The 27,780-nt window shown below is 37.6% G+C and overlaps 1 protein-coding gene across 1 annotated transcript; it reads left to right on the top strand.

Annotated features, from left to right (window-relative positions):
* The first annotated feature begins 14,754 nt into the window (after positions 1–14,754).
* GPR27 (G protein-coupled receptor 27) lies at positions 14,755–17,889 on the top strand. The gene has a single exon (XM_016141484.2). The coding sequence runs from the start codon at positions 15,058–15,060 to the stop codon at positions 16,183–16,185; it is 1,128 nt and encodes a 375-aa protein (XP_015996970.1). The 5' UTR covers positions 14,755–15,057; the 3' UTR covers positions 16,186–17,889.
* Positions 17,890–27,780: the final 9,891 nt, after the last annotated feature.

The following is a 27,780-nucleotide window of genomic DNA, read 5'->3' as shown; positions in this document are numbered from 1 at the left end:
TGTGTGTTTGGGGAGGTGCGGAATTAAAGAGGGAGAAAAAAAATAAAATAGCATTTGCAAGTATATTTCCTTATATTTTGGTTATATATGTGTGTATGTATACCTATATTTACATATGCTTGGAAATATGTAAATATATACTAAATGTATGTGTTTGTAAATAAATATATTTGGATATACCTTCTTCCCCTTAGAGCATCCTCAAGTCTGTGACTACATGAATTCCTGAGGGCTGGTCTGTGACCCTCTCCTCCACCCATCTCCTCAGTTCCTAGTGCAGCATCTGGCACGAGGAGATTCAACTTTACTGAGCTAGGGATCTATCTACTCCCCACTGAGTAAACACACTGTGTGTACTCGCATCTCCCTTCTTTTTCCTGAGAGCTTTCTTTTCTTGTGTGCCCAAATTCTCTAACCATCCTTCAAGGGCCAGGGCAAGTTCAATCAGAGATCGGTCGACCATCCTAACCCTGAATGGGGTAAGAAATCTAGATTTCCAAAGTGATGGCTAAGCAGGTACCCAAACTACTTTCTTCAGGAACCTGTTACCCTGACAAAGTGAGCACTGGAAGTAACCATGCTTTTCCTTGATTAAGAAAGAGTCACAGTGATTTCAAAAACATTGGCCCTGTGGCCAGTCGAAGAATTCATATGAAGGGAACTTTGTTGTGGCTGCACAGGATATTTTACTGATTAGAGGACCAATGATTCATATAACCGACCCCTAGTGTCGGGCATTTAGATTGTTACCAAGGTTTGTCTCCACGATACGCAGCCCTGCAATTATATACTCTGCAAATCACTGGCTCCTTATCAAAGAGTAGATATTAATGCTCTCCCAGGCCAATGAACCAGACATGTGAGGATCACTCAGATCAGAAACTGGACCTGAAGAGGAAGGCCGGCAGGCCTGGACTTGGTCTTTGGCAGTTTTTAAAGGAAAGGAAAAGATGGACAGTAGAGAGGCAGTGTGAGCAGAAGGAAGTCCAAAAATGTGTACTCAAGCCCACACTTAGGAGCTGTGTGATTTGGGACAAATTGTTCAACCTCTTTGGGTCTCTTTTTTTCTCAATTGAAAAATGAGTGTGTTAATGATACTTGCTTTACATTGCTGTCCAGTTGGGAGGCCCTGCATAAGTCATAAGATGCCACACAGTGTAGGTTGTTGTTTTCTGTCAAGATTTGAGCACAGAAGACCCCTCCTCAGTCCTGGGCAAACTGGAATGGCTAGTCATGCCAAGAGCATATCCACAGAGCACTGCCCATTTCACTTGGTTTTCTGCATCTATTGTGGGGTCCTCTAATCCCCATTGCCAGCTGGCAAGTGCTTGCATAATTCAACATTGAGCTGGATACTTCTTTACAGCTAAGAAGCTGCTTTAGGGATAAGTTTGTTTGTTTGGTTGGTTGGTTGGTTGGTTGGTTGGTTTGGGATTTTTTGTTTGTTTGTTTTTTGTTTTTTAAACTTTCAGATATTACTCAGACATCATTTAGGTGAATGTTTTTCAAGACAGTGCTCTGAATAAGGGCACTGTGCTTTCTAAGCTTAAATAATCACTTCGTATAAATAATCACATCAATAAAATACAGTACCATAAGAAATCCTGATACAGAAAATATCAACTTACAAAGCAAAATATTAGGTGATGAGTCACATATATGATGACAACCTGTACCTTATTTCCCACATTAGCCTAAGCTCCTTAAGGCTGAGGAGCTCACCTTTGTAGTCCTCACATAATATTATACAGTTTGTTTGTGTAGTGGATACTCAATAAGTATCTGAACAATAAATCATTCCATGATTAAAACATTTATTTTAAAGTGTACATTGAAATATTTTATAAGTCATTTTACTTCTTAAGAGCCGAGTGTACTCTACGATTTGAGAAGCCGCATTATTTTCTGAAAAAAAATTGTAATTGCATAAAATTTTTAGAACTATAATTACTGTGCAAAGTGCTCCATTAGGATCATGAAGATGCTTTCAAATAGCATTTTAGCCAATGAAACTTCAGCAGTTACTTAATCTCTTTTCTTTTACCATTAGTAGGCATTGCATACTCCCAATACAGAATGATACCGTCAATGATTTACTCCTTTCCTGTTGGTTTTCATTTGTTACATATTATACACATAATGTTAAGTTGCAAATTATGCAACTTATATTTCTTTAAGAGTTTCTTAGTTTTCATGGTAAGATAGTGTCTTTTTCTGGGAAGTGAAAAATAGGCACACATTGATCATATTCGGTCCATTACAAAATGTGGTCTCTAATGGGGGTTATGATAAATATGGCACCCCCAAAGATCACTTTGCATGTGTGTTTTGGGTCACAAATGTTTACTGTCACAAATGTTTTCAATGATCTTAGAGATAGCTAAGACGCATTTTTGTCCCTTGAAAAACTTCCAGAAATAAACCCTCAATTGTCCTAACTTTGAGTGGATTCTTTATCATTTCTAAAATGCCCAAAGGTCATGTTTCCTTGCTTATTGGACTGAAGTATTTTGTATTACACGAAATATAATCTTGTCAATAAAATACAGTATCATTTTTCATATTTTGCAAAAGCAAAGTTAATGATGCAAATAATTTCCTATATTTCATTCTGAAGAAAAACCACTCATTGCAAGAATCAAAATTCAGTGTAAGCAAATAGAAACTACCCATAAAGGCAAGATTAGCATTGAGGAAACAAGTCTAATAATCATAATGTCCAGATGAAAATGAATAACTTAATCATTCTTTGCCAAACAGAAATAGCTTTATCTTAATAAGTTGTTGCATCATCTCTTGATTTAATTTAACGAAAAGATAGCAAAAAGGATTACAACCTGCAAAAATAACTTTATTTCCTATGCTCATTAGCATTTGGTCTGTGAATCCTCTCCTTTTATTCTAAAAGTGAGTCTTTAAGTTTCTTTCCCTCAAAAGAAGCTATGTTAAAAAAGAGAAATAGCCCCAAACTGCAATTAAATTATTGGAATTAAAAAACTGGAACCCAAGTGCTTGGTCGAATCTTTTATCAAAGAAAGAATACAAACATTCTTTTACCAGGCAAGCTGGTAAGTACAAGTTGTCATGGAAACAGGATGTTTTCAAATTATACAAGGAATGATGTTCTTCATCTAACTAGGTGTTCACCTCCTAGTTAGAAATTGTTGTAGCTGATACCCATTATATTTATTTCAAGTATGCATTAAAAACAATAATTTCCTTTATTCTATATAGGAATACATGGACACGGAGCCTCACTCTCATAAAAGGGAGAATTAAAATTATTTGCAAAAGAATTGGTGCATAAAAAAGTTCCATGATATAAATCTACGGATGCATAATGAAAGAGTAGTAGAATAAAACCCAGAGAATATAATGCCGCCGTTATGTACCGTGGGACACATTTTTCTTCAATAGCATTAATGACTATTTTTTACAGAATACTCTAGGCCAGAATAGTTCTCAGGAAGTTGGGGTATCTTGCTAACAGGTGTATTGTCACCACTGCTGATTACAGCACAGTCCCTTGTTAACCCACAGACTTCTTAGGAAGACACAGAAGAAAGGCAATGCTATGTCTTTCCCCACTACTTAAAAAGACAATCATTAAGAAACACAGGGCATAAGCTAATTTTGTGGGAGGGATTTATAGCATGGAAGGTTCCTATATCTAAGAGGCAGCCTAAAATTATTTTTGGATCAAGGTAATCCTAGGGGAACATCTTTCTTTTTTTTTCTTTTTCAGGTGAAGATGATTTCTCCAATTACCTACCCCCAAAATTTTTTTCTCACGTTTTGCAGCCTAGAATGCTTAGGTCTTAATGAAGGCCTTTTTTTCTATCACAAAATAATGATTCAAGTGACAATACCAACAGCGTCAAGTATACAAATAACTCTTAAAATCAATATTAAGAGAATAAAAACCCTGACTTCAAAGTGGGCAAAAGCTGTGAACAGATACCTCACCAAAGAAAACAGATGGCAAATAAGAATATGAAAAGATGTTACTATATCTATAGCCAAGATATGGAGGCAACCTGGATGTCCATCAATGGATGAATGGATAAAGAAGAGGTGGTACATATATACAATGGAATATTACCCAGCCATAAAAAAAAAAAAAAAAAGAATAAAATCTTGCCATCTGTAATAACATGGATGGGCCTAGATGGTATTGTGCTGAGTGGAGTTAAGTCATTCAGACAAAGAAAGGCAAATGCCATATGATTTCACTTACATGTGGAATCTAAAGAACAAAACAAACAAATGAACAAAACAGAAACAAGCTCATAGATACAGAAAACATTTGGATGGTTGCTAGATGAAAGGGGTATGGGGGAGTAGGTGAAAAACGGGAAGAGATTAAGAAGTAAAAATTAGTAGTTACAAAACAGTAATGGTAATGTAAACTATAGCATAAGGAATATAGTCGATAACATCAGAATAATTATATATGGTATCAGATGTACTAGATTTATCAGGGTGATCACTTTGTAAATTACATAAATGTCTAATCACTATGTTATGCACCTGAAACTAATGTAATATTGTATGCCAACTGTAATTGAAAAATAAAAAAAAAATTAGTAAAAAGAGATCACGATTAGAAAAAATATATATGAAAAAGATTTCAAATCAACAATCTAAATCCTACATTTGTAAGCTACTAGAAAGAAAACATCAAAGGAAACCCAAAACAAGAATAAGGAAGAAAAAAAGAGCAGAAACCTATGAAATTAAAAACAAAAACCATAGTAAATATCAATAAAACAAACAAAAAGAATAAATAAAGACACTCTCAGACATGCAAAAGTTGAAAGTATTCATTATCATCAGACTCATGGTTCAAGAAATGTCACATGAAGTACTTGAAGAGGAGGGAACTGATATCAATAAAAGGAATGAACAATAATGGAAATGGTAATCACATCGGCAAATATATGAGAATTTTTCTTATATTTAAAATAATCTCTTTAAAAGACAAAGGACTGTTTTAATACAAATAATAACAGTGTAGTATGGTATTTATAATAAATGAAATAATATGTGACAACAATAGCAAAAAGGTTGGGAGGGAGAAATTAAAGTAAACCAATATGAGTTTTTATACTATATGTGAAATAATATTCAATGAAGGTAGACTGTGATAAATTAAAGATTATTCTATAAACCCTATGTAAAGCACTAAAATAACACAGCAGAGAATTATAGCTAATAATCAAACAAAGGAGATAGAAAAAATACCATAAGGAGCATTTAATTTTAAAAAAGAAATAAAAATAGGGAAAATGGAACAAAGAACAAGTGAGACAAGTAAAAACAAATAGCAAGATGATAGATTTAAATCTTACCATATTAATATTCATGTTAAAAGTAAGCAGTCTAAATATCCTAATTGTAAGTTAGGAATTGTGAGACTGGATAAAATAAAACGACCTGACAATAATGCTGCCTATGAGAAATACATTTTAAATATGAAGCAGAAATAGGGTAAAAAAAAAAAATAGAATGTCTACTTGTCTTTCTGCAGGTAGTACATAAAAAACTTTTAATTAAAAAAAAATTTACTGAGCACCTACTTGAACCAGGAATATATGGGGACAAAAGAATTGTGAGAAAGCATTTTAAACCACACACCAGTGTATATGCGTAAACACACACACTAAAAGCTGAGGCTTAGTTTGTAAGCAAAATTAGAAGTTATATTGATCCTTAGCTTGATTTTATGAGCATATCCTACCGTAAAATAATTTTTAAAATAAAAAAATAAAAGTAGAAAAAGATACACTGTATAATTTCTTATCAAAAGAAAACTCAAGTAGCTACATTAATATCACACTAAGTCAATTGCAAAGCAAAGAATATTACCAGGAATGAGGAAGGTTAATTAATAATATAAAGGAGTCAATTCACCAGGAGGACATAACTATTTTAAACATTTTTGCTCCTGACAACATATCTCCAAAATACATGAAGCAAAAACTGCTAGAGGTACAGGGAGAAATAAACAAATCCATAATTATAATCATAGATTTCAACACTGCCCTTTCAATAATTGATAGAACAAGTAGACAGAAAACCAGTCTACTATTAAATATTTTAACACAATCAATCAACATAACCTGATTGACATTTGTAAATCATTCTACCCAACAACCAAACAATACACATTATTTTCAAGTGCACATGGAACAATTTTGTAAGACAGACTATATTCTAGCCCTTAAGACATGACTCGATACATTTAATACAAATATGTTCTCAATCCATACCTCACGCCATTTATAAAAATTAACTTGACATGGAACATTAAATATAAAACCTAAAATAATAAAACTTCTAGAAGAAAACATAAGTTTAGGCAAGGATTTCTTAGATGTGACACCAAAAGCACGATTCATAAAATAATCCAAATTCAGAAGCCAGATTTCAAAATTAAAAGCTTCTGCTCTTCAAAAGACACTATTAAAAGAATTAAAAGATAAGCCACACACTAGGAGAAAATATCTGCAAAGATCTGGTTTGCAGAACATATAAAGAATTCTTAAAAATCAATAAGAAAATAAATGACCTAATAAAAAAAATATGGACAAAAATTTGAACAGATTCATTAGCAAATAAGATATGGCAAACAAGGACCTGAAAAGATACTCAACATCATTAGTCATTCTTTCTTACATAGTTGAAACTCTATTCCCAAACTACTAATTACATATGAAGGTAAAATAAGGTAATTGCCAGCTATGTAAAATCTTAAAACATTTAGCTCCAAAGCACCTTTCTCGGGAAGCTACCTATGTATGCACACCACCTAAAAATGAAATGAAAGAATAAAACAAAAAAGAGAAAATGCAGACTCCAGGACACAAGAGGCCTGACATAGAAAGGGAAGGAAGAGATCAACGTGATGCTGAAGGGAAGGGCCAGACCAGACTGAAGTTAAGAGAATGAAGGTTCCAGGAAAGATGTCTCCAAGGACAAAACAAACCAATAGAATAGATGATGAATTTGGCTGTTATATGGTTCTGTCAGAAAATCTGAGGTCAAGAGAGTTGTAGGCACATGTCATTTTAAGGGGGAAAAGGAAATCATTAGTTTTAAGGAAAATTAAAAAGTTGTATAGTTTATAAAATGTAGTTATATGACTCAGTTGTGAACTATACCATACAGTGTGGAATTTTATAATCCTGCATCTCACTGATGCTAAGCAGATTCTAAATAACTTAAACTCATTAAACTAGTTCTATGCCTTTTAGGGTGGCAGCAGTGGGCGAGGGGGCAGGGGAGGTCTGAAAAATGTGTTTAACCAAAATGTCTGTGACACTGAACTCAGACCTCCTCAAAGTAATATGGAAGTCTAAGGAGAAATGTGGCAAAGTCATGTCTTTTTTGTGACTTGTTTCACCATAAAAAATTAGTCTGGCTTGTCTCTAAGGTAAGACTTATTTTTGCAGATACTCTCCCCAACAATGGTAATAATTCTGCCCAACAAAAGGGCCTCAACCTCATCTAAATCAAAACCCAACGCAAAACTTGCTGGGGGGGGGCGGGGAGAAAGAATTTTTATGTGTAGGGGATGTTTAGGTATATAGAGGGTGAGTATTTTATAGTTAAATTTTTATTTTTCATTACGAGAAAATCTCTGAATCACAGGTAAAACAGAAAATTAATAAACAGTAGATACATCTCTAAAGATGTGTCTTATGGGCTCTAGTTCCACAGCGTAGAGCATTTAATAAAGATGTGCCTCCCAAATCTCTGTCTTAGAAAATATAGTCTCCCTAATTCTCTAATAATAGAAAGTAATAATCGATGCATTATTTGACTTTTGAGCATGTGAGAGAAGGGAAGTGGAGGAGAGGATTAGAGCAGTAGCAGCTTTAATAGATAATATCCATACCATTATTCCATCACAGGAAGAGAACGTTTAGGGAACAGGTTTGATCCTACAATATTCTGCATTCATGGTAGCACCCTTATCCTGGTAGCAGCATTCAATCTTTAAACGCAAAATTTAGGATCACAACAGGACTTAACCACTAGAGGGAGTTTAAACAGCTATTAAATGTAATGGAAAATAGAGGGACCACATAAAACAAGGCTTTTTTCTCACTTGGAGCCATGGCTGTAACTCTGAAAAAATTTATTATAGAAATATAAAAAATAAAATTTTAAATGGTGATAACCATTCTAGTGAAGATTTTCATTTCTTTTCAGTATTGGAAGTATTCATTATCAGGTGATTAAAATACTGCCTACAGCATAATAGATTTTCTCACTTCCATATATCAGGTGCTACAACACCCAGTTTAATATTTATAAGATATTGATAGGTTTTCCCTCAATTATGTATTAGTCCACACAGCCTTGTATGTATTTATTAAGAATTCAGACTTTCAGGCCAGACAGACTAGATTTTTAACTTTGACACTTTGTGCTATGTGATCACAGACTGTAATTAACTACTCTAATTAATGTAAAACTTGAGGTTCCTCATCTGTGAAATGGGGTGCATGGTTCTGAAGGAGTAAATTAGATAATGCACATAATGTACTACTGGTTCTAAAAAACGATAGCCTTTCTAGTGGACAGACACTGCAATACATGTATAAAGCTACTGACTGAATAAGAACTTCTTAATTCCTTCTCCCAAGTTCACTGCAGCATCAAAGCATGTAAATGCTGAAGTAGACCAAAGGGGCAACACATAATCATATGGCAAGGCATGACTTATTTCTGCGGCCAGCCATAGGGAAGGATGCTAGAGTTTATACCTTAAAGGCCTACAATTCACTCAGAAAGCAATAACAAGTAGTCCACATGCTTCCAGGCCCCTATTCACCTATTAATAAGGATACTTTCAAAGATCACAGAAATGACCTGACATTATACAACTATCATCACTACCTAATTTTAGACCATTGTCATCCCCAAAACAAACTCAGTGTCTATTAGCAGTCACTCTCCAATCTCTTCTATCCTCCAGCCTCTGGCAACAACAAATCTACTTTCTGTCTGCATGTACTTGCCTATTTTGGCACTTAATATAAATGGAATCATATAGTATGTAGTCTTTTGTGTTTGGGTTCTTTCACTTAGCATAGTTTTCAAGGTTCATTCATGTTGCAGCATGTATCAGTACTTCATGCCTTTTTGTGAGTGAATAATATTCCAAGGTATGGATATATCATATTTTGTGTATCCTTTCGTCCACTAATGGACATTCAGATTGTTTCCTCCTTTTGGCTATTATGAAAAATGCTGTTATGAACAATTGTGTACAAATTTTTATGTGGACATGTTCTCATTTCTCTTATATAGAGTATATTTCTAGCAGTGTAATTGCAGCATCATAAGGTAACTCTATGTTTAACTTTTTGAAGAATTTCCAAACTATTTTCCAAAGCAGCTGCATCATTTTATATTCCTACCAGCATTGTATGAGGGTTTCAATTTCTCCACATCACCACTAACATTTATAATTCTCTGTCTTTCTGATAACTGTCATACCTAGTAGGTATGAAGTAGTATCTCACTACAGTTTTGATTTGCATTTTCCTAAAGACCAATGATGTAAAGCATCTTTCCCTGAGTTTATTGGCCATTTGTTTGTCTTTTCAGAGAAGTGCCTATTGAAATCCTTTGACCAATTTTTAATTGGGTTATGTCCTTATATTGTTGATTTGAGTACTTTATATATTTGAGTACTTCTAGATAGAAGTCCTTAATCAAATCTATAATCTGAAAATATTTTCTCACATTCCATAGATTGTCTTTTCACTTTCTTGAAAGTTTGAAATACAAACTTTTTAAATTTTAATAAAATCCAATTAATACATTCTTTTTAGTTACTTATCCTTTTGGTGTCATATCTAAGAAACTACTGACTAATCTAAAGTCATGAAATTTACTCCTAGGTTTTCTTCTAAGAGATTTATAGTTTTAGCTGTTACTCTTAGGTTTATAATCTATTTTGAGTTAATTTTTGTATAAGATGTGAGGTAGAGGTCCAACTTCATTCTATTCCATGCGGAGAAAATCAACTGTTAAAATAATTTTCATTAAAGTAAAGCCACGCATAAACATATAGATATTGAATGATTCATTCAATAAATATATGCAGCAAAAACAATATTTTGAGATATACACTGATAATTTTTCTTCCTCTATTTTTCCCTTTCCTTCCCAATATTCAAGTAGATAGCTGGCTCCACATTTCCTTGCCTCGGAGAGGTTTATGGCAAGGTAGCTGCCTGGCTCTTGTCTTCCCAAACACCTAAATTCTAGGACAACAGACTCTTAGGGGAGCTGACCAATTATACTGTCTAAAAAAAAAAAATCAAAGAACTGTTTTTCCCCTCTGCTAGAATGGATAGAGAGTATCCAGAATTGAAGGCAGAAGGAAGGAGAAGAAAAAAATACTGAGAGAAAAGGGATGTACACCTAATTTTTCAGATATACTGCTGAGAAAAATGGCTGTGGATGCATCTATGTCACATGCATCTTCAGCCCAGATTCTCCACCCTAAGTCTGGCATAAGGCAGCTAAGAATCACTAAACCACATGGCTTATAAGGACAGGAACAAAATGGCAACAACTGACCAAACATTAGATGGGATATCCCCATACACACATACAGGCAAATCCTGAATGACTATGTACAGTGCAATCCAGACATTACCCTGGAATTATGTCACATCCTCAAGAAGCAAGGGGCCATGATGAAACTGAAGAAGCACTGAGGTTACATTTTTTCCCCCACCACCAAGACAAAATGGCAATTCAGAGTGAGAAGGTTTCTAGGAAGGAGCTATATTTCTTGCATGCTTGATTTTATGTCCATTCATACCTGCCACAAAAATATTGAGAAATAACTGTGTATGCATAGAATATCCTGCTAGGCTAATTGAGGTGGGAAATATAAAAGTCAATCATGACATGGTTAGCTAAGGCATTTATAGTCTAGTAGGAGTAAACATGATTAACTGGAGCTGCCATTTATTATACACCTTGTGCTACTTTTTGTAAATGGATCACATTTAATGGAATCTTTCTCACAACAGGCTTTAAGGTTCAGAGGTTCAGAGGAGGCAAGGGACTTGGCTAAGGATGCAGACTAGTAATTGGTGGAACTTGGATAGAACCAAGGTACACCTAACTCCAAGTCTATTTTCATTCCTGTGGTAATGACTCCCTCCCATGAGAGACCAATCTAAGTGTTGTCCTTTGATAACCCAACATCTACTGGACATAGACTTTGGGTCATGTTTTCTAAGAGCTGGGGTGGGGTTAAGTCAAACCAACATTCTCTAATTTTGTGTTCAATGTACCCGTTGGAAGATGACAGGCCAGGGGCCTGAGACTGGACAGAAGAGATTGGCCAAATTGGCTCCCACGACGTTAGGACTTATGTCCTAATGTATCTGTAAAGGTGTGTCAACCAGTTCCTCTGAACAATCCAGATTTTTATTACTATTCACGCCATCTATATGTCTAGCAAAGACATGACATATCTGATTTATGTGCAAAAGGAGGAATTTGGTTATAAGCAAAACGGAAATTTTTCTTACAGGGAAAACTCTCAGAGCTGTTTTGATCTGAGGTGCAGGCACTTAACTTGGAGCCTAAGAAACTATTATAAAGCCCCCTAGAAACAATAAAAGCAAAATAAGTTGATTCTGGTAATGAAATGTTAATTTTTCCTTAAGTATTAATCCACTGAACAAATGTTGAATGTGAAAGAAGCAAGGATAAAAATGCTGGAAGAGCCATGATTTATACATTTCTATTGCTGCTTCTTCTATTTGATCTTTGGTAGATGTCTAAACCAAATTTCAAATCCCAAAGAGAAGCATATTGAGCCCCAGAAAGAAGTAAAAAACAGAGAAATCTAAATTATAAGGGACTACTGAATTTTCTTTTGTGTTTCTGTCTGAAGAATAAATCTCTCCCTGTTTGGCATTTTATAAACATTTAATTTTCATTTTCTTATATGCAAATTTTGGAACTGAGGACCCTCAGAAATCTAATGCCCCATTTTGCAAACGGGAACAGTTCAGATTCCAAGATGTTAACTGACTTGTCCAATGTCATGTGTTCATTAGAACAAATATTATTCCAGCTAAGTGGAAATGGTACTGACCTCAGAGTGAGAAGACCTGGCTTCTACTTCCCACTCAACCATTAATGAATCGCTGTTTATAAAAAGTGTTAGATTAGATGGTTTTTAAGAATCCTTCCTTCTCTGAAGAAACTATAACTGTGTGAATATAAACATCAGTGGTCTTTTGTTTGTTTGCTGTTTTTAGAAACTGAATAACTTTATAGTTGTGATAAAGAGGCACTGTGCATGGTAGTTACGTGTGTAGGCTTTAGGGCCAGAGTTTCTGCCTTGTAATTTCAGCTCTCACATTTACTTCTGATGAAAGTCTGAACAAACTACTTAATCTATCTGCCTAATGTGCAAAATGGAGATTGCAACACTACTTACTACATATGGCCCTTACAATGATTAAATGTTAATAACATGTCAAGATTCAGCACAGTGTATAGCACAGTAGCATATAGGAAGTGCTTAACAAATGGAGGTTGCCATTAATATTGTCATAAAAGAACCAGATGTGGTGTCTTTGTGTGGGCTACAAGAAGGCATCCCCTACTCTGGGCAGAAGCAGTCCACCTGATAAAGTCCACATCGAGGCAGGATCTCATTCTCTATGGTTATACCCAGCTTAAAAAAAAAAAAATAAAGCAACCAACCAAACAAACAAAAACAACCATTTCCCAACCTCAACCTGATAGCAGTAACCAAAGACATGTAAATGTTTGAGGGGGCCTACTTGGCTGGCAGGAACACATTTACTTTCCCCTTCTTTTTCTTCTGCTTGGAATGCAGAAGCAATGTTTGGGGTGTCGGAGGCCTATTGATCATGAGGGAAGGGTTAAAAGACTTTCATACTCCGGCCATGAGTCAATAATTCAATGTCAGCAATCACTGACCTCCAGACTTATTTCATGAGGAAAATAAACTTATACATATTTTTAGCTACTATTATCAAATGAAATCCTAAGCAAAATACCCTCCAAACCTGCTTTCTATTTTCTGTCAATAAATATTTGCAATCCTGCCTGGTCAATCATTTGCCCCTGGCCACTTAGGGGTGCTAAGTCAGACTATTATTGGCTGTCACTTAGATTTTTGCAAAATGTCCACACTGTTCTCAAGATCTCTGCTTAAAGTGTGGTCTGTGGACCAGCAGCATTAGTGTCACCAAAAACCTGTTCAAAATCCAAAATCTTTAGCTTCATTCCAGACTTACTGAATAGGAATATGCATTTTCACAGTATCCCCAGTGATTTCTGTACACACTGAAGTCTGAGGCTCTAGACTACACTTCCAGGCTCTACTCTACTGCCATTCCTCTTAAACACTACTGCCAACATAATCTTTCGAACCACAGCTCTACTAATGTCATTCTCCTCAAAAACCTTCAGGAGCTCCTTACTGCCAATAAACTAAAGTTTCGATTCCTTAAGCCTGATGATCCATCCAGGCCTTCCATGATCTTGTGTTGTCTTGGAAATGTCTATCAAAGTGCTGCCCAAACATGTAGTAGATAGGGAATATGTAATGTTCTGCATAAAAGAAAAAAAAGTGAGTGTACCTAAGAAACGACATATTCCTTAGTTCTGGAATACAGTGGTACAAAAAACAGACATGGTCCCTTGCCTTCATGGAGCTTAGAAACTAGTTGGAAGAATCAGATTTTTTAAAGAAATTAAAATATGTAATGACGAATAATAAATGCTATTTACAAAGAGAATGGGCGATGATACAGAATAAGACAGAAGAGAAGGATCAGAAGTGATGGCCCAAAGGATAGGTGCCTTCTGTGAAGACGGACCAGGCAGAGGGAACAGCACATGAAAAGACAAGAGAACTTGGTGTATTTGAGGATCAGAACAGGAACTAAATAGTCACCCTAAGGAAGACGGTGTCATGGGAGTTCGCCTTCCAGGTCACTTAAGAGAAAATGCTAAATTTCTTTTGGCTGACATATGTCTTCACTGGGACTAAAGGTGAGGCAGAGATCAGAGCTTGCTGTCCAGTCCCTGTGAGTCCAGCCCTGGAAATCAGACCTAGTAAGACTGGAATCCCAACTCCACCGTTAACGACTCTCAACTCCTTTTACCTCCAAGCCTCTGCTTCCTCAGGTACAAAGCGGGGTTAAGATTAGAAGCAACTTTGTAGCTACTGTGAACCATGAGCGAGATAACGCTAGTAAAGCTCCTCCGAACACTGCCACCCACATCAGTGCTCACCTGAACATTAGCGGTTACATGATTATGATGATCATGATTACTATCATTAATTATTATTAGCGTTGGGGCAGAAGGCTTATCATAAACATTTCGGTCCCTCTGAGGCCTCACGACCCTGCTATCCCAAGAACCGCCCCCCAACCCCCACCCCGCGTACGGCCACGGTGACCCCAGCGCGGGCACCGGATGCCGCCGCTGGACCCCCGTTACCTGGGGCCAAACGCGACTTGTCATCACCTCGCGTCCTGGGCCCTGCCTCCCTCCCGGCCGCCTCCCGGCCCCGCGGCTGCCTCGGCGGCGCCCCCAGCCCAGCCCGGCCCGGGAGGCGGCCACGCTGCGCGCTCCGGCGGAGGGGAGGGGGCTCCGCGGCGGCGGCGGCGGCGGCGGCGGCGGCGACGGGAGGCAGAGCCAAGAGGCGCGGCGGCGGCAGCGAAGGAGGAGGAGGAGGATGCGGGGGATTGCGGGCGGCCGCGAGGCCCTGTCCGCAGTGAAGCCCGCGGCGCCCAAGGCGCAGGGAGTGGCTGTCGCCTCCCGCGCGCATCATTCCTGAGATGGCGGCGCGGCGGCGCGGGGAGCCCAGGAGGCGCCAGCCCGGCGCAGGCTGATACCGCCGGCTCAGGAGCTCGCGGAGGGCCCGCGCGGCGGCGGAGCCTGGGACCGGGGACCCGCAGAGCGGCGAGGCCCGGAGCAGCCCCGGAGCGGGGCGCAGCGCAGCGTCGGGCAGGGAAGGCCGCGATGGCGAACGCCAGCGAGCCGGGCGGCGGTGGCGGCGAGGCGGCCGCGCTGGGCCTCAAGCTGGCCACCCTCAGCCTGCTGCTGTGCGTGAGCCTAGCAGGCAACGTGCTGTTCGCGCTGCTCATCGTGCGGGAGCGCAGCCTGCACCGCGCCCCGTACTACCTGCTGCTCGACCTGTGCCTGGCCGACGGGCTGCGCGCGCTCGCCTGCCTCCCGGCCGTCATGCTGGCGGCGCGGCGCGCGGCGGCCGCGGCCGGGACTCCGCCGGGAGCTCTGGGCTGTAAGCTGCTCGCCTTCCTGGCCGCGCTCTTCTGCTTCCACGCCGCCTTCCTGCTGCTCGGCGTGGGCGTCACCCGCTACCTGGCCATCGCGCACCACCGCTTCTACGCTGAGCGCCTGGCCGGCTGGCCGTGCGCCGCGATGCTGGTGTGCGCCGCCTGGGCGCTGGCGCTGGCCGCGGCCTTCCCGCCCGTGCTGGACGGCGGCGGCGGCGAGGACGAGGACGCGCCGTGCGCCCTGGAGCAGCGGCCCGACGGCGCCCCCGGCGCGCTCGGCTTCCTGCTGCTGCTGGCCGTGGTCGTGGGCGCCACGCACCTCGTCTACCTCCGCCTGCTCTTCTTCATCCACGACCGCCGCAAGATGAGGCCCGCGCGCCTCGTGCCTGCCGTCAGCCATGACTGGACTTTCCACGGCCCTGGCGCCACCGGCCAGGCGGCTGCCAACTGGACGGCTGGCTTCGGCCGCGGCCCCACGCCGCCCGCGCTCGTGGGTATCCGGCCCGCGGGGCCTGGCCGCGGAGCGCGCCGCCTCCTCGTGCTTGAGGAGTTCAAGACCGAGAAGAGGCTGTGCAAGATGTTCTACGCCATCACGCTGCTCTTCCTGCTGCTCTGGGGGCCGTACGTCGTGGCCAGTTACCTGCGGGTCCTGGTGCGGCCTGGCGCCGTCCCCCAGGCCTACCTGACGGCCTCCGTGTGGCTGACCTTCGCGCAGGCCGGCATCAACCCTGTCGTGTGCTTCCTCTTTAACAGGGAGCTGAGGGACTGCTTCAGGGCCCAGTTCCCCTGCTGCCAGAGCCCCCAGACCACCCAGGCTACCCTCCCCTGCGACTTGAAAGGCATTGGTTTATAAGGGGCTCTCCTACCACGTATAGCCCCAACCCAGCTTTCTTCTTTGGCTTGGACAGTGACGTCATTTCTCCCCTTTCTGCCCCCCTTTTAATGGTCTAAGCTGCCTTCAAAATGACTTTTAAAGTGGATAAGCACTTGGATTGTACAGATTCCTTTTGTGGTGGAGAGATAGGTGTCGATGTAAAGCCCCACCCAGCTCCGCTCATTGTTCTCCTAAATATATTTTCATCCTGAAAATTGGCTCTGAAGTCTTTGTATTGGTACTGACGCCTTTTATTCCATGTTATTCCTTTTTTTTTTTTTAAATGCAAAACTGATATTCTTCGTGCAACCTTTCGTAAAGACCATGGCCCATTTTCTACAGAAGCTATTTTTGACAACCTCAAGTGGCATTACATTTTGCAGTGAAGTTGAGGAACCTAGGGGGTCTTCACAAGTTCGTTTTCTTGAGGGTCTTCTGTTGGAAGCAGGAGAAGGGGGGCGGGGGGGGGGTGGATTGTCTTAATTATTTAGAGGAATTGCCGGCCATGAGATCAGTTGTGCTGCTCTGGTTCTTTGAAAGTGTTGAGAACTTTGTCAAGTGTTGTTGAATTTAAAGAACAGCTATGGGAGTGACTAGCAGTCTTTTTTAAAGCAGTAACAAGTTAACAAGATGTGTTTCCTATGTTACTTTATACTACTAGAAACTACTTGTCAGCGACAACTGCTCTTTGCATTATACCAATTTTGACTGGAAACATTTCTGTAAAATTGTAACTTTTAAAAGAGTTTAAAAGTGTTTTGGTTAGTAATGGTGTGGAGAAAATAACAGTATTGCATGTATTTGTACTGATTGTGGTTCACGGATTGGAAGGGCTCTGAGAAGCAGAGTATTAAAATTGTTTAGCTATTTTTTTGCCAATATAATTTCACATAATTTTATGGAAAAAGCTTGTGCTTTGAGGAGCCCAGTTTTATTCTGTCTTATGAAACTAATTTCCACTTTGAAAATTTTCTTTTGTTCATGATATAAATGAATGGCATATAATGATACTCTACTTCTAGGAGACAAAGTGTTTCTTTAAAATGTTTGTTAGGTTAAGCTGTGCTAGTCTACTGATGGTTATTTTAAATTAATAATGAGAACTATAATTTTAAATAATACTTCTTTGTTAGACATAGTGATCTTAAATTGAAAGACTAAATTCTGCAAGTACTGTATAATTTTTGCTTATAATGTTACATTTTTATTAATGTACCTTCTGTTTTGAGGATTTATATCTGTATTTCTCTTTGCATTATACAAATATACCAGTATTTTCACTCTGGAGTAGTTTTTATTGTTGTTGTTGTTGTTGTTGTGTAAGGCTGTATATTTCAGTTGGTACCAGACTGTGACTGGTACTCATAAGCATCTAAGTATGGTACTCGTGTTCTATTTCCTTTTAGTGCATGTTGTTTAGTTGATCATTAGCATACCCAAGACATTTGGAGGCTTGTCAACTTAAAATGCAAGATAAAAATCTGCAAATCTCTTTAAGGGGAAGAAGCAGTAGACATGTATGCTGTTTTCAAACTTTTTATGAACATATAAAACATGAGTGTGAGCAAAGTAATCATTTTGGTAAAAGTAATTAAAAATGGGTGCACTAAATATATTGAAATTTATTTTAGTTGAACATAATATAAGCTATTCAATGTTCAGTCCAAGAAGGATGTTGTAATAAAAGGGTGTGACCAATTTAATTTATCTCTGGTAAGTGGTCAGTATTATTTTTTAAAAGCCAATCAGTCTGTCTAGACAGTCTCATATTTGGAAAGTAAAAATAACTATTATCCTATTTCTCCCCAGGTCATAAAACCAGGTAGAGATTAATTATCCAATAGCCATTCATGAGAAATCTCAGCTAACCTAAAGACAGAGAGGCCCAGGAAGTAAATCTCTCCTCATCTAACCCTCCACCAACACAAGTGATCCAAGTTCAAAAAGTAGAAGTCACTAAGCCCATGTAATATTTGAAATATATAGCACCAGGTATGACTCAGGAATCAAGTCATCAGGGTCGACTCCTGAACAAATCCAGCCTTAGACAGCAGATTGACTGCACAGACAACCTGTTGGTTCTTTATGGCCTTGAGTTCATGGGTATTTTTTTTCATAAAAGCATTCATCAGCCAGAAATTCTTAAATTTGAACATTCATAGAATTACCTTAAGTGCTTGCAAAGTCCAGAGATTATTAGAAGGGATTTAGGTGGGACTCAGGAAAGAGCATTTTTAACAAGTTCCCCCAATGGTTGGAGGCAGACCTCCAGGCCTTTGTTCAGACACAATTTACTTTAGACACCAAGTATACAAACTTAATTATCTGATTTTGTTTTGCTTTATTCTGATTAGTTGGGTGATTTCTAATGAGAGTTGAAGTATAGAACAATGAGAAAGTAAAACCAAATGATATGAGTCCAAGGGGTTCTTTATGCTTTTTTTTTTTTTCCAACTTGGACAAGACTTTTGGGGTCTAACCCAGCCCATGAAGAGAGCCCTTTTGCCAACCCTTTTCCTTCCTTTTGGGTTGTTTTTGGTAAGAATGAGATGGATGCAGCTATCTTGCAACTCTGAAAAGAGATACTGTCAACATAGTAGAAATAGCAGACCAGAAAGATAAAAAGAGAAGACATCTATTTTAACATTGTTGAACTGCTTAACCAAATATGCAGCCTCATATCTCTAGACATCGAGTCTTGAAATTAAAACTACTATTTTTCAGGAACTAACATTCAGGGAACCTGCTATTTGAAGCAACAAAGAATCACAACGTTACTTAAAACTATTCCATCCCCTCCACTACCTAGATAGATATGCTTGATATCCTGGAACTGTATTCACAATTTTTTAAAAATTAGACTTATTTACTTTTTCCAACTACCAAAACATTCAGCATGCTGTTAACTGTTAAAGTAATCTGGTTCTGGAAAAATAATAAGATAGATTTGATTTCTTAGATTGAAATAAATCTAGATTAAAAAGGTACCCCTTATTAGGCCGGTTCTGTTTAATTGCACTTTATAAAACCTTTTTGATTAGTGTATATTTAAGATTTTTGATTTCATAAATCTAGTTACAGTAATCTGGAAAACTACCAGAATTAATCTATCTAATCAATAGGTATTATAAGCTAGAAGCAGCCAGTTGCTCTGTTGGGCAATGCAGAGGGGCACAGGAATAAGAAAGATCCAGTTATCTTGCTAATGAGTTAGCAAGCTAATCTGAGAAACTTGTGTTCAAAACCATAAAGCAAGGAAGAACATGACAGATGCCAAAGAGGGATCTAGATAAAGAGCTGAGGATAAGAGATTAGACAACATAATAGATTGTCTGAGAAGGGCTCTCAGCATTCTACCTCTGCTTACCCAACTGAAGAAAGCAGAAACAACCAGAAGACCAGGTTTCATCTTTTTTCTCCTGGTTCTTATATTTGTTTCTGACTCTCGCATTTTCTTCACTCCAAAATTTGTTTTTGAAATAAGTGAAGTAAAGTGAAATAAAACCTACATGAAATAAAACTACATAATTATCACTTCAAAGTTTTCTGTTCCAATTTTAGCGGAATGTTCAAGTACTAGCAAGGAATTTGGTCATTTTAATGGAGGAAGTTTGCTACATAAAATCTTGTTCAAGGGGAACCAGCAAAGACTCTGTTGATTAGAAATGTCAGAACTGCATAGAAATCAAACAAGTAGCCTTCAAGAAGATCACTCTTCTCTCCTCTCAAAGGAAGGGAGAGTAGAAGGTTTACACTGCAGAAAAGGGTACTTTGTGCTTTAAATCAAGGTAAAAGAGGGGGGAAAGGCTTAGTAAGTACTCAACCCTCCCTGTATCCTTAGTTGCAGGCATTTAAGAAAAATAAACAGCTTGAAATTTATATATGAAAGTCTGAAGTCTTGAAGCCACTTCCAATTACACAGAGAAAGCATGCAAAAATGTTTTAAATTGCAACATCAAGCATAAATGTAATACTTCTATTTCTCAGCAACATTAAGGAGACAGATAAATTAAAGCTATTACTATTTGGTTTCTAGGAGGAATAATTTAGTCATTTATAAATTAAGTTTTAAGTAGCCAGCCCACTCTAGCTGGAGAACATGTAAATTGTTGGAAAAGAATACATAATTTAACATATTCCGGATGCATTTATATTACCTGAATTATGCGTTTGTGTAGCTTTCTGGGGTGGAAATCTTATTTTCTCACAGGATGTGATATCTGAGAAGCACACATTGTTTTTTGGTTAGAACCTATATTGGAATCTGGAGAGTGCAATAATTGGTTTCATTTTCTTGAAGATACAGATGTGCTGTAGTTTCAAAAGGCTTTGAAAAATTATTAAAGTTTCAATGCTGAATTAATACATATCTCATTAAAAGATACTCTGGAGATCATAAAATTTAAAATACACAACATGAAAACTTTCCTTGTTTTTTTTTCATTTAACATTTTTTCCTTTTATTTCTCCATATATTTTCTCCATATATATTATGAGTAGTGACCAATTTGTAAGGCAATGCACTTTGTAGAAGAAGATGGAAAAGAGAGGAAAGAACTCCTGTCACAGGTTTTCATTCTGCAGAGTGATATAAAGAGTATAACTGTACAGTGTGTAATTCTTTTAACCCACAGTCATGATCAGTTTAATTTGCATATCTGTCTTAAGGAATTATGGGATACACAGAGCTATTTCTAGAATTTGATTTGCATAATTGTTCTAATCCTTTTTTGAGTATGGTGACATGTGGTCTGATAAAAGATTTCTTAAAAATTTGTAAGTTACTTTATAAGTTTTATAAGGAGATTAGAATTAAACATTTTTGGATATATATTTAATAACTTGCCTCTATTGAAAGGAACACAATTATACAGAGGCATGATTAGTCTTCTGCTAATGGCATATTACTTTACTTTTTGCCAGTTTGAAAAGCAGCTTTGTTCACTGAAAGTTTGTCATTGAAAATTTATTCCTTTCTTTTTTTCAGTCTTTTATTGGTGAGATTAAAATTTATTTAAACATCATAAAAAAATTTACCATCGTAATGGATCTCAGTGACGTTTCTGTCTCCAAAATTTCTTAATCCATGGGTAGATGACATTTTTCAGATTTTGAAACAGTGGCAGCAAGAAATGAATTTATAGGTTTTTTTAGTTTCGGAAATATCAATGGTGCCATGATCAAAGTCTAACCATTTCTAATTTAAAGATTATGCCTCCATTTGGTTATCAGTTTCTCATCAAGATATTTCATGACTGTTATGAAGAGGAAAATTCCACTTTGGGTGTTTGAACATTGACAGCTCTCAAGACTCATATCTCCTTTTCTTTTTACCCCACACCTAGGCTAGCCAGCCCCAGCAGGTAGGAATTCTCCCCTGGGCTCTGCATTCCGGCCTCAAAAAAAGCTAAAACCAACCAAACAGCCTTAGTATGGGCCACTTGGACTGACTTGCACCTGCTCTAGTGTCTCCAGAAAATCCCATGATATGAATGAGAATTTTTAGTCACATCTTTTTGGTGTATGCTATATCAACAGTCCCAACATCCAAATCGATTTTGAATAGTGGTTGATCCCACCCTCTGCAGGGCAACCACTAAACAAGACCACAAAAACAATGCTTTAAAGACATAAGAATGATGTATAAACTATAACAAAATGATGCGCTTTTGAAAATGATTCCATTTGCATTGGTTTAGGATAGAGGTGGAAGTGCTTTAACAGAGACCAAAAACAAGAGTGGCTTAATTGTTTCTCTGGGATTCAAGGTGACTGCTTCAGGAGATTACCCAGAAACTTAGCTGATAGGTCAGCTCTACTATCTTCCCCAAGTGGCTTCACTCTCTAGGTTTAAAGTAGCCAGATTTACTGTATCTTCCCATTGGAGAGGAAGTGGAATGCAATTTTCTTTTAAGCAAGTATGGCCTATTGCTTCTGATTACATTCTATTGCAGCCAAGGGCTGCTGGTAAATATAATCTCTAGATGTCTAGATGGGTGCCCATGTTCTCCACTAAAACTAATGGGAAAGGGGAGGGAGAAAGAGAGAAGGGATGAAGAGCGGAAAACAATTGGAGTCTACCAGCCATGTCTTCTATTCAATGATTTCTCTCTTCTAACTGAATCCAGGAAAATTAATCAAGAATATTAACATTTGCTGCCCAAAGGTCTAAGGACTGCAGACAACATTCAACTCTTGGTAAACCAACCACAATATCATGGTTAGCAGTATTCTTCTGCAAGTCTTTTAATTTGAGCAGCAAATATTTTCTCTTAAAAATTTATATAGGAGCAAATATTCATTCTTATGAACATTCTAGGCCTGGAATATTTTGCTCTTCCATTTTAAACCGAACTTGAGAATTTGAAAAATATATCTCAAGAGTAAATATTTAAGTGTTCAGGTTGATTGAAAAAAAAAGAGAGAGAGAGAACTCAAGTATATCAGTGAAAGAACCATAGCCGCATCTAAACAGGGAGCCATCATTGAGAGAAAAAGTTTTGATATAGGTCATACATAAGAATGTGACTGTCTTTTTCATGGTCCCTATCAAGGAAAGAACAAATTGATTTGCTTCAAGACAATAAGGAGCAGTGCAGGTAAGGTGGCAGTGGTGCAGTAGAGCTGGAACAAGACTGTCATTGAGATGATAACTGTTGATAAGAAACTGGATGATGGATATATGAGGCTCCTTATACAACTTTGTCTATTTTTGTGTTTAAAATTTACCATAATAAAGTTTTTATTGTTTTGCTTGCTTATTTTAAAGAATGAATCAAATATACTCATACCAGCATCAATCTTGTTTATAGGGAACAAGTCTGTTCTCAGACACACTGAGAAAACTCAATTTATGAAACTTCTCAACAGTTATTCAAATCTAATTTAAAACAACACAATTTCCTCCAATTTTTCTTATAAACTTTTTGAGTTTCTGAAACAAAAATATTTATTTAAAAATCATTTTAATCTTGATGAAAATTTGAACAATGAAAATCTGCTTAGAAGTGCACTCTAAAGGTGTGGAATCTTTCACTTATGATTGAAGTTATTTTATCTGAGCCCTTTGCTTTAAACTTTAAAAAGTGACAATATAAAAAATTCTTCCTCGAAACATAATAAACTACAGAGCTGACATATATTTCTTTGACCATGTAAAGTTTACCATCAAATGTTTACCTTTCTGACACTTTGAATGTCAAATGATAGTTAGTTTTTTTACAATTCTGATTTTGTGAAATAAAATATTTTTGGATGTTTCTTTTTATTCCTGTCACTTCAAATTTTGACACTGAAAAAAAATATTATTAAATAATGCCAAGCAGGCACAAAATATCTTCAAACTAAACCAGTGATTCTCACAGGGAAACAATTTACCTCACCTGCGCCCCTAAGGGACATTTGACAATGTCTGGAGACATTTTGGGTTGTTACATCTTGAGAGAACGACTTGCATTTACTGAGTAGAGGCCAGCAGCACTGCTAAACATCCTTTAATGCATACTGCAGTTCCCCACAACAAAATTATCTGGTTCAGAAAGTCAGTAGTGTTGAGAATGAGAAATCTGGGACTAAAGTGAGAGAATGCCTGGAGTGAGTCACCACAGCTGTCACTCCATGGAGCACACCATTGTTGCCTAGCCGGCACAATCCCATGAGTGGGAAAAGCCAAAGTGAACACAAGAATGCATACTTGGTATGTTATAATATAGGTTGGCCTGTGCATTTTATCATCAGGAATCATGCTCACACCCTGTTATTCTACTGTCTTGCTTTTAATCTTGTGACATATACACATTTTATTGAAATGTTTACTAGTCCGAGATATTCTGTTATAATCTACTGCAGTATTGGACTTTCTAAAGCATTTCGATGATTTGTGGACCCAGTAAAATAGAATAAAATCCCGAGATGTAGGGAAAGAGGGCCTTTGAGAGGGGAACGTCTGCTTGGTTGAGCCACCTGGGATGGAGCACCTGAAAGAAGTGAGAGGTCATGAAACCAATGGATCTGGGGCTCCATGCCATACCACTGGGCCAGCAGGAGAACCAATGGTCCAGCTAGACTGAACACAGGCCTACTTCCTCATCTGATTCTAAGGAACTTTGAATAGGCTCTTCACATGAGCTGTGTAACTGCCACTAGGATTCTCAAGTGAGACCTTTCTACGAGCTTCCTTCTAGGGGTGGCAGTGGGAGAAAGAGAAAGGATTCATTTATGTTTGAGAGTCATAGGAACTTTTGAAAGTGGCAAGAAAAGATATAGACATGAAGCTACAATCTGGACTTCAAATTTAATGAGAAAGGTGTCTTATAAAGTAGTTTCACAGAGAAACAGTACTCTTTCTACAGAAGTATATTCCTTTATTCTTTTTCAATGGCTCTCAACCATGAGTGTGCCTTAGAATTAAATGAGTAGCTTTAAAAAATTCCCAACATGTGGGCTTTACCTCAGACAAATGAAGTCAGAATCTTCGAGAGCAGTAAAGACGATGGAAAAGTGAGAATGGCACTTTAAGAGCAGCATATTTATGACACATCTAAATATGGTAAATGTGTTCTCTGAAAAGATTGTTTTTCTTTTTTTTTGGCGGGGGAGTTAGTGTGGGGGATACTAAATGTTTAAGGATTATGTTGTTAAGGATCGTCATCTCTGAGATATATCAAAAAGTACTAGATATAGTTCTCTTTAATGTAGAAGAGAGTACCAAGGATTAAATTAGGGGGTAGACATTAGAGAATGAAAGAAATATTAATTCTGAGAATATTACCTAAAATACATGGCAACATGTTGAAATAGAAAGATCATAAAAGGTTGCCAGTGAATTTTAGACAGTAACCCTCATTGAATATCAAAATTATCCCGTTTTTAAAATTAAAATTCTCCCTAACATTAATTATCCAAAAAAATGATGTTAGAAATGAGTGGATTGAGATTTCTGATATTAAAATCAATGCATAAAATTGGTTTATGTGTTTGATCTGTCACTGGATTGCCTTTGTTAGACTCCAACAAAAGAACTGCACTGAAATGCTGGGAAGGATAAAGGTCTTCAGTTAGATAGGAGAAGTTTTAAGGAAATTGTTTCAGCACAAACTTTTCTGTGATTAAATATATATATATATATTGCTTAAAAAAAAAGGTTGAAGTCAGAAATGGCAGTTTTCATGAAAGTTAATATTTGCAAAGAAATCCAAAGGTGCACTTGAGTGTGTTTGGTCAGTAGCTTCTTGCATAAGATCCATTTCTACTTTAGAATGGATTCCATCCATTCACAACATTTACATCAAAGTACATTGTTGCTCTACTTTTTGTGTAAATTTTGTGTAAATTCTCACTTTGTGTTATACCTTGTAGAAATTCTTGCCTATGAAGTCTCCAACTTCAATGAGAGACCATGCTAGGGCCTCACAATCTTTGTAGTGCAAAACTTTGTACACTTTCATAGAATTATTTTAAAGAGTCTCCGTGAAATATGATTACAAGTTTCTTTAAAAATATTTGAAAGGTGCTAATGTTGGTAACAAATTGAAAAATGATAACCAAAAAGAACTGTGCACTAAAAAAGGGAGTATTATCCTTCAATAAAAATAATAAACAAGAGGAGAGGTGACAAATGGAAAAGTTTGGTTTTCCTTTGATGGTAGTGAGTTAGTAAGTATAGCTCTAAGTTTTCTACACAAACCACTTTGTTCCCTTGGCTATGTAGTTTAGGTAGTAATTTTAAAAAAAAAATTGAGTTGGTATATGTAAAAATACATTTTTTAAAAAGTTGGTTGCATGCCTTTTAACTTGGGTAAAAATGGATGATTGACCCATTAAGTTTTCACCACTTACTAAAAAGAGTGTATTGAACATTATGTGAAAAGAACATTTAGCAAGATTGCTGAAGTACCTGTATCTTTACCCAAATTTCACTTGCTGAAGTCTAATTTTTTCCCCCAAAAAAACCTAAGAATTTTTTCTTGAACACAGAGTAAACTGAACCAAAAATAATACTTCTATGACCAAGTATGGTAATTAGTACAGCAAAATGCCATACATTTATGGGACATATTAGCCCTGGGGTAAAGTTACACACAACGTTCAATTGTAAGCCCTGGCTGAGTAAATAACTACAAAAGGAACATTTTTCCCCCCAAACATTTAGTAGGTTGGCATGGTCAAGTTTAGTCAGGTAAACACATTTCATAAGTTGTTTATTTGCAATGTTGAATCCATTTACAATACTTGGTGGGTTTTTCAAGGCCAGGCTACATTGGCATCACCATATGGCTAGCACCTAGCACTCTGCCTAAATACCCATGATGAACACTCCATACTATTCGCTGAATCAATACAGTGAAATCCCATGAGTCCATTCCTGATTACAATCAGTTTTGCATGCCATAATTTTTCTTCATGCTCTAAAAACTTTATTGATTTACATACTTTTTTGGTACTACCTTAAAATTCATGCAAACAGAACTTTCCGATATGTAAAATGAAAACACACATACTGTCAGTGCTATTTTACCAGTTGAAAAGTCTTTACCCATTTTAGGATGTGGGCTATATAAAAATCTGCTTGTAATAAAAGCTGAAGACAACTGTGACAAAAATAAGGATATAATATTAAAATAAATCAAATGATATACAGTACTGTCATTCTGATACAGAATTTTTACACAGCAATATTGATACAGGTACAAATGGCAGGATGTCAAGCAATCCATTACAATAGACTTTTTGGTTACAAATAAAATTTAAATTATAACTCAATACCAATTTAAAAATGGTAACCTGTGTTATGCCAGATTAAAATCAACACTTCCTTTTCAAGTGACATTTTCTGCAACATCTCTAACTAAAGCCTTTAAAAAAATTTAACTTACAAAAAGAAAAGGAAATAAATATAATATTGTATTGGAAAGCCTTTTTTTAAAAAAAAACCCTCAAATTTGCAAATCTAGACTAAATTTTGACTGAAGTCCAAAGACAAGTTCAGTGAAAGTTTAGCAGCAATTCAACCTCCACTCCTTATAAGAGAAGTCTGAAGTGTCTAGTTCAACTACACACTCTTTTCACTGTTTAAGTATCAGGCAAAAGGCTTGATTCTCATCAGTGATTCTATCGGCAAGCTAAAGGATATGGACAAACTACTCCCTCTCACCACCCTACACACACTTTAAAATGTCAGAGGGGTAGAGAGAGAAATGGCAAAGAATAAAGCGAGGTCCTTAAAATTCTTGGAGGAGAGAAAAGAAACCAATGGTGAATAAGAATGTGTGTGTGGTGGGGCAGGGAAGGGAGGAGGAGAGTTTTAAAAAAAATTTCTGTAACGAAATATCAAATTCTTATTCTTCTCATTTTTGTGAAAATGGGTGGGTTATTGGCATAAGAAGGCAAACAAAATCAAAACACAAACAAGGAAATGAGAACCAGTTCCACAACGCCTTGTATGTTACATTTTTTACCTCAAATTAAAATCTTCTTTCAATAAAAAGAGGTCATTTGAAAATCAAAGACAGAAATGTTGCTTAGAAAGTTGAGGAAGCAACAGCATTTCTTCCTGGCATATTATTTGGCACAATC

The sequence above is a fragment of the Rousettus aegyptiacus genome, unplaced genomic scaffold (genome assembly GCF_014176215.1).
Source record: "Rousettus aegyptiacus isolate mRouAeg1 unplaced genomic scaffold, mRouAeg1.p scaffold_m13_p_4, whole genome shotgun sequence".
NCBI classification, from domain to species: domain Eukaryota; kingdom Metazoa; phylum Chordata; class Mammalia; order Chiroptera; family Pteropodidae; genus Rousettus; species Rousettus aegyptiacus.
The sequence above is the reverse complement of the archived record's forward strand: the minus strand, read 5'-3'. Positions and strand labels throughout refer to the sequence as shown.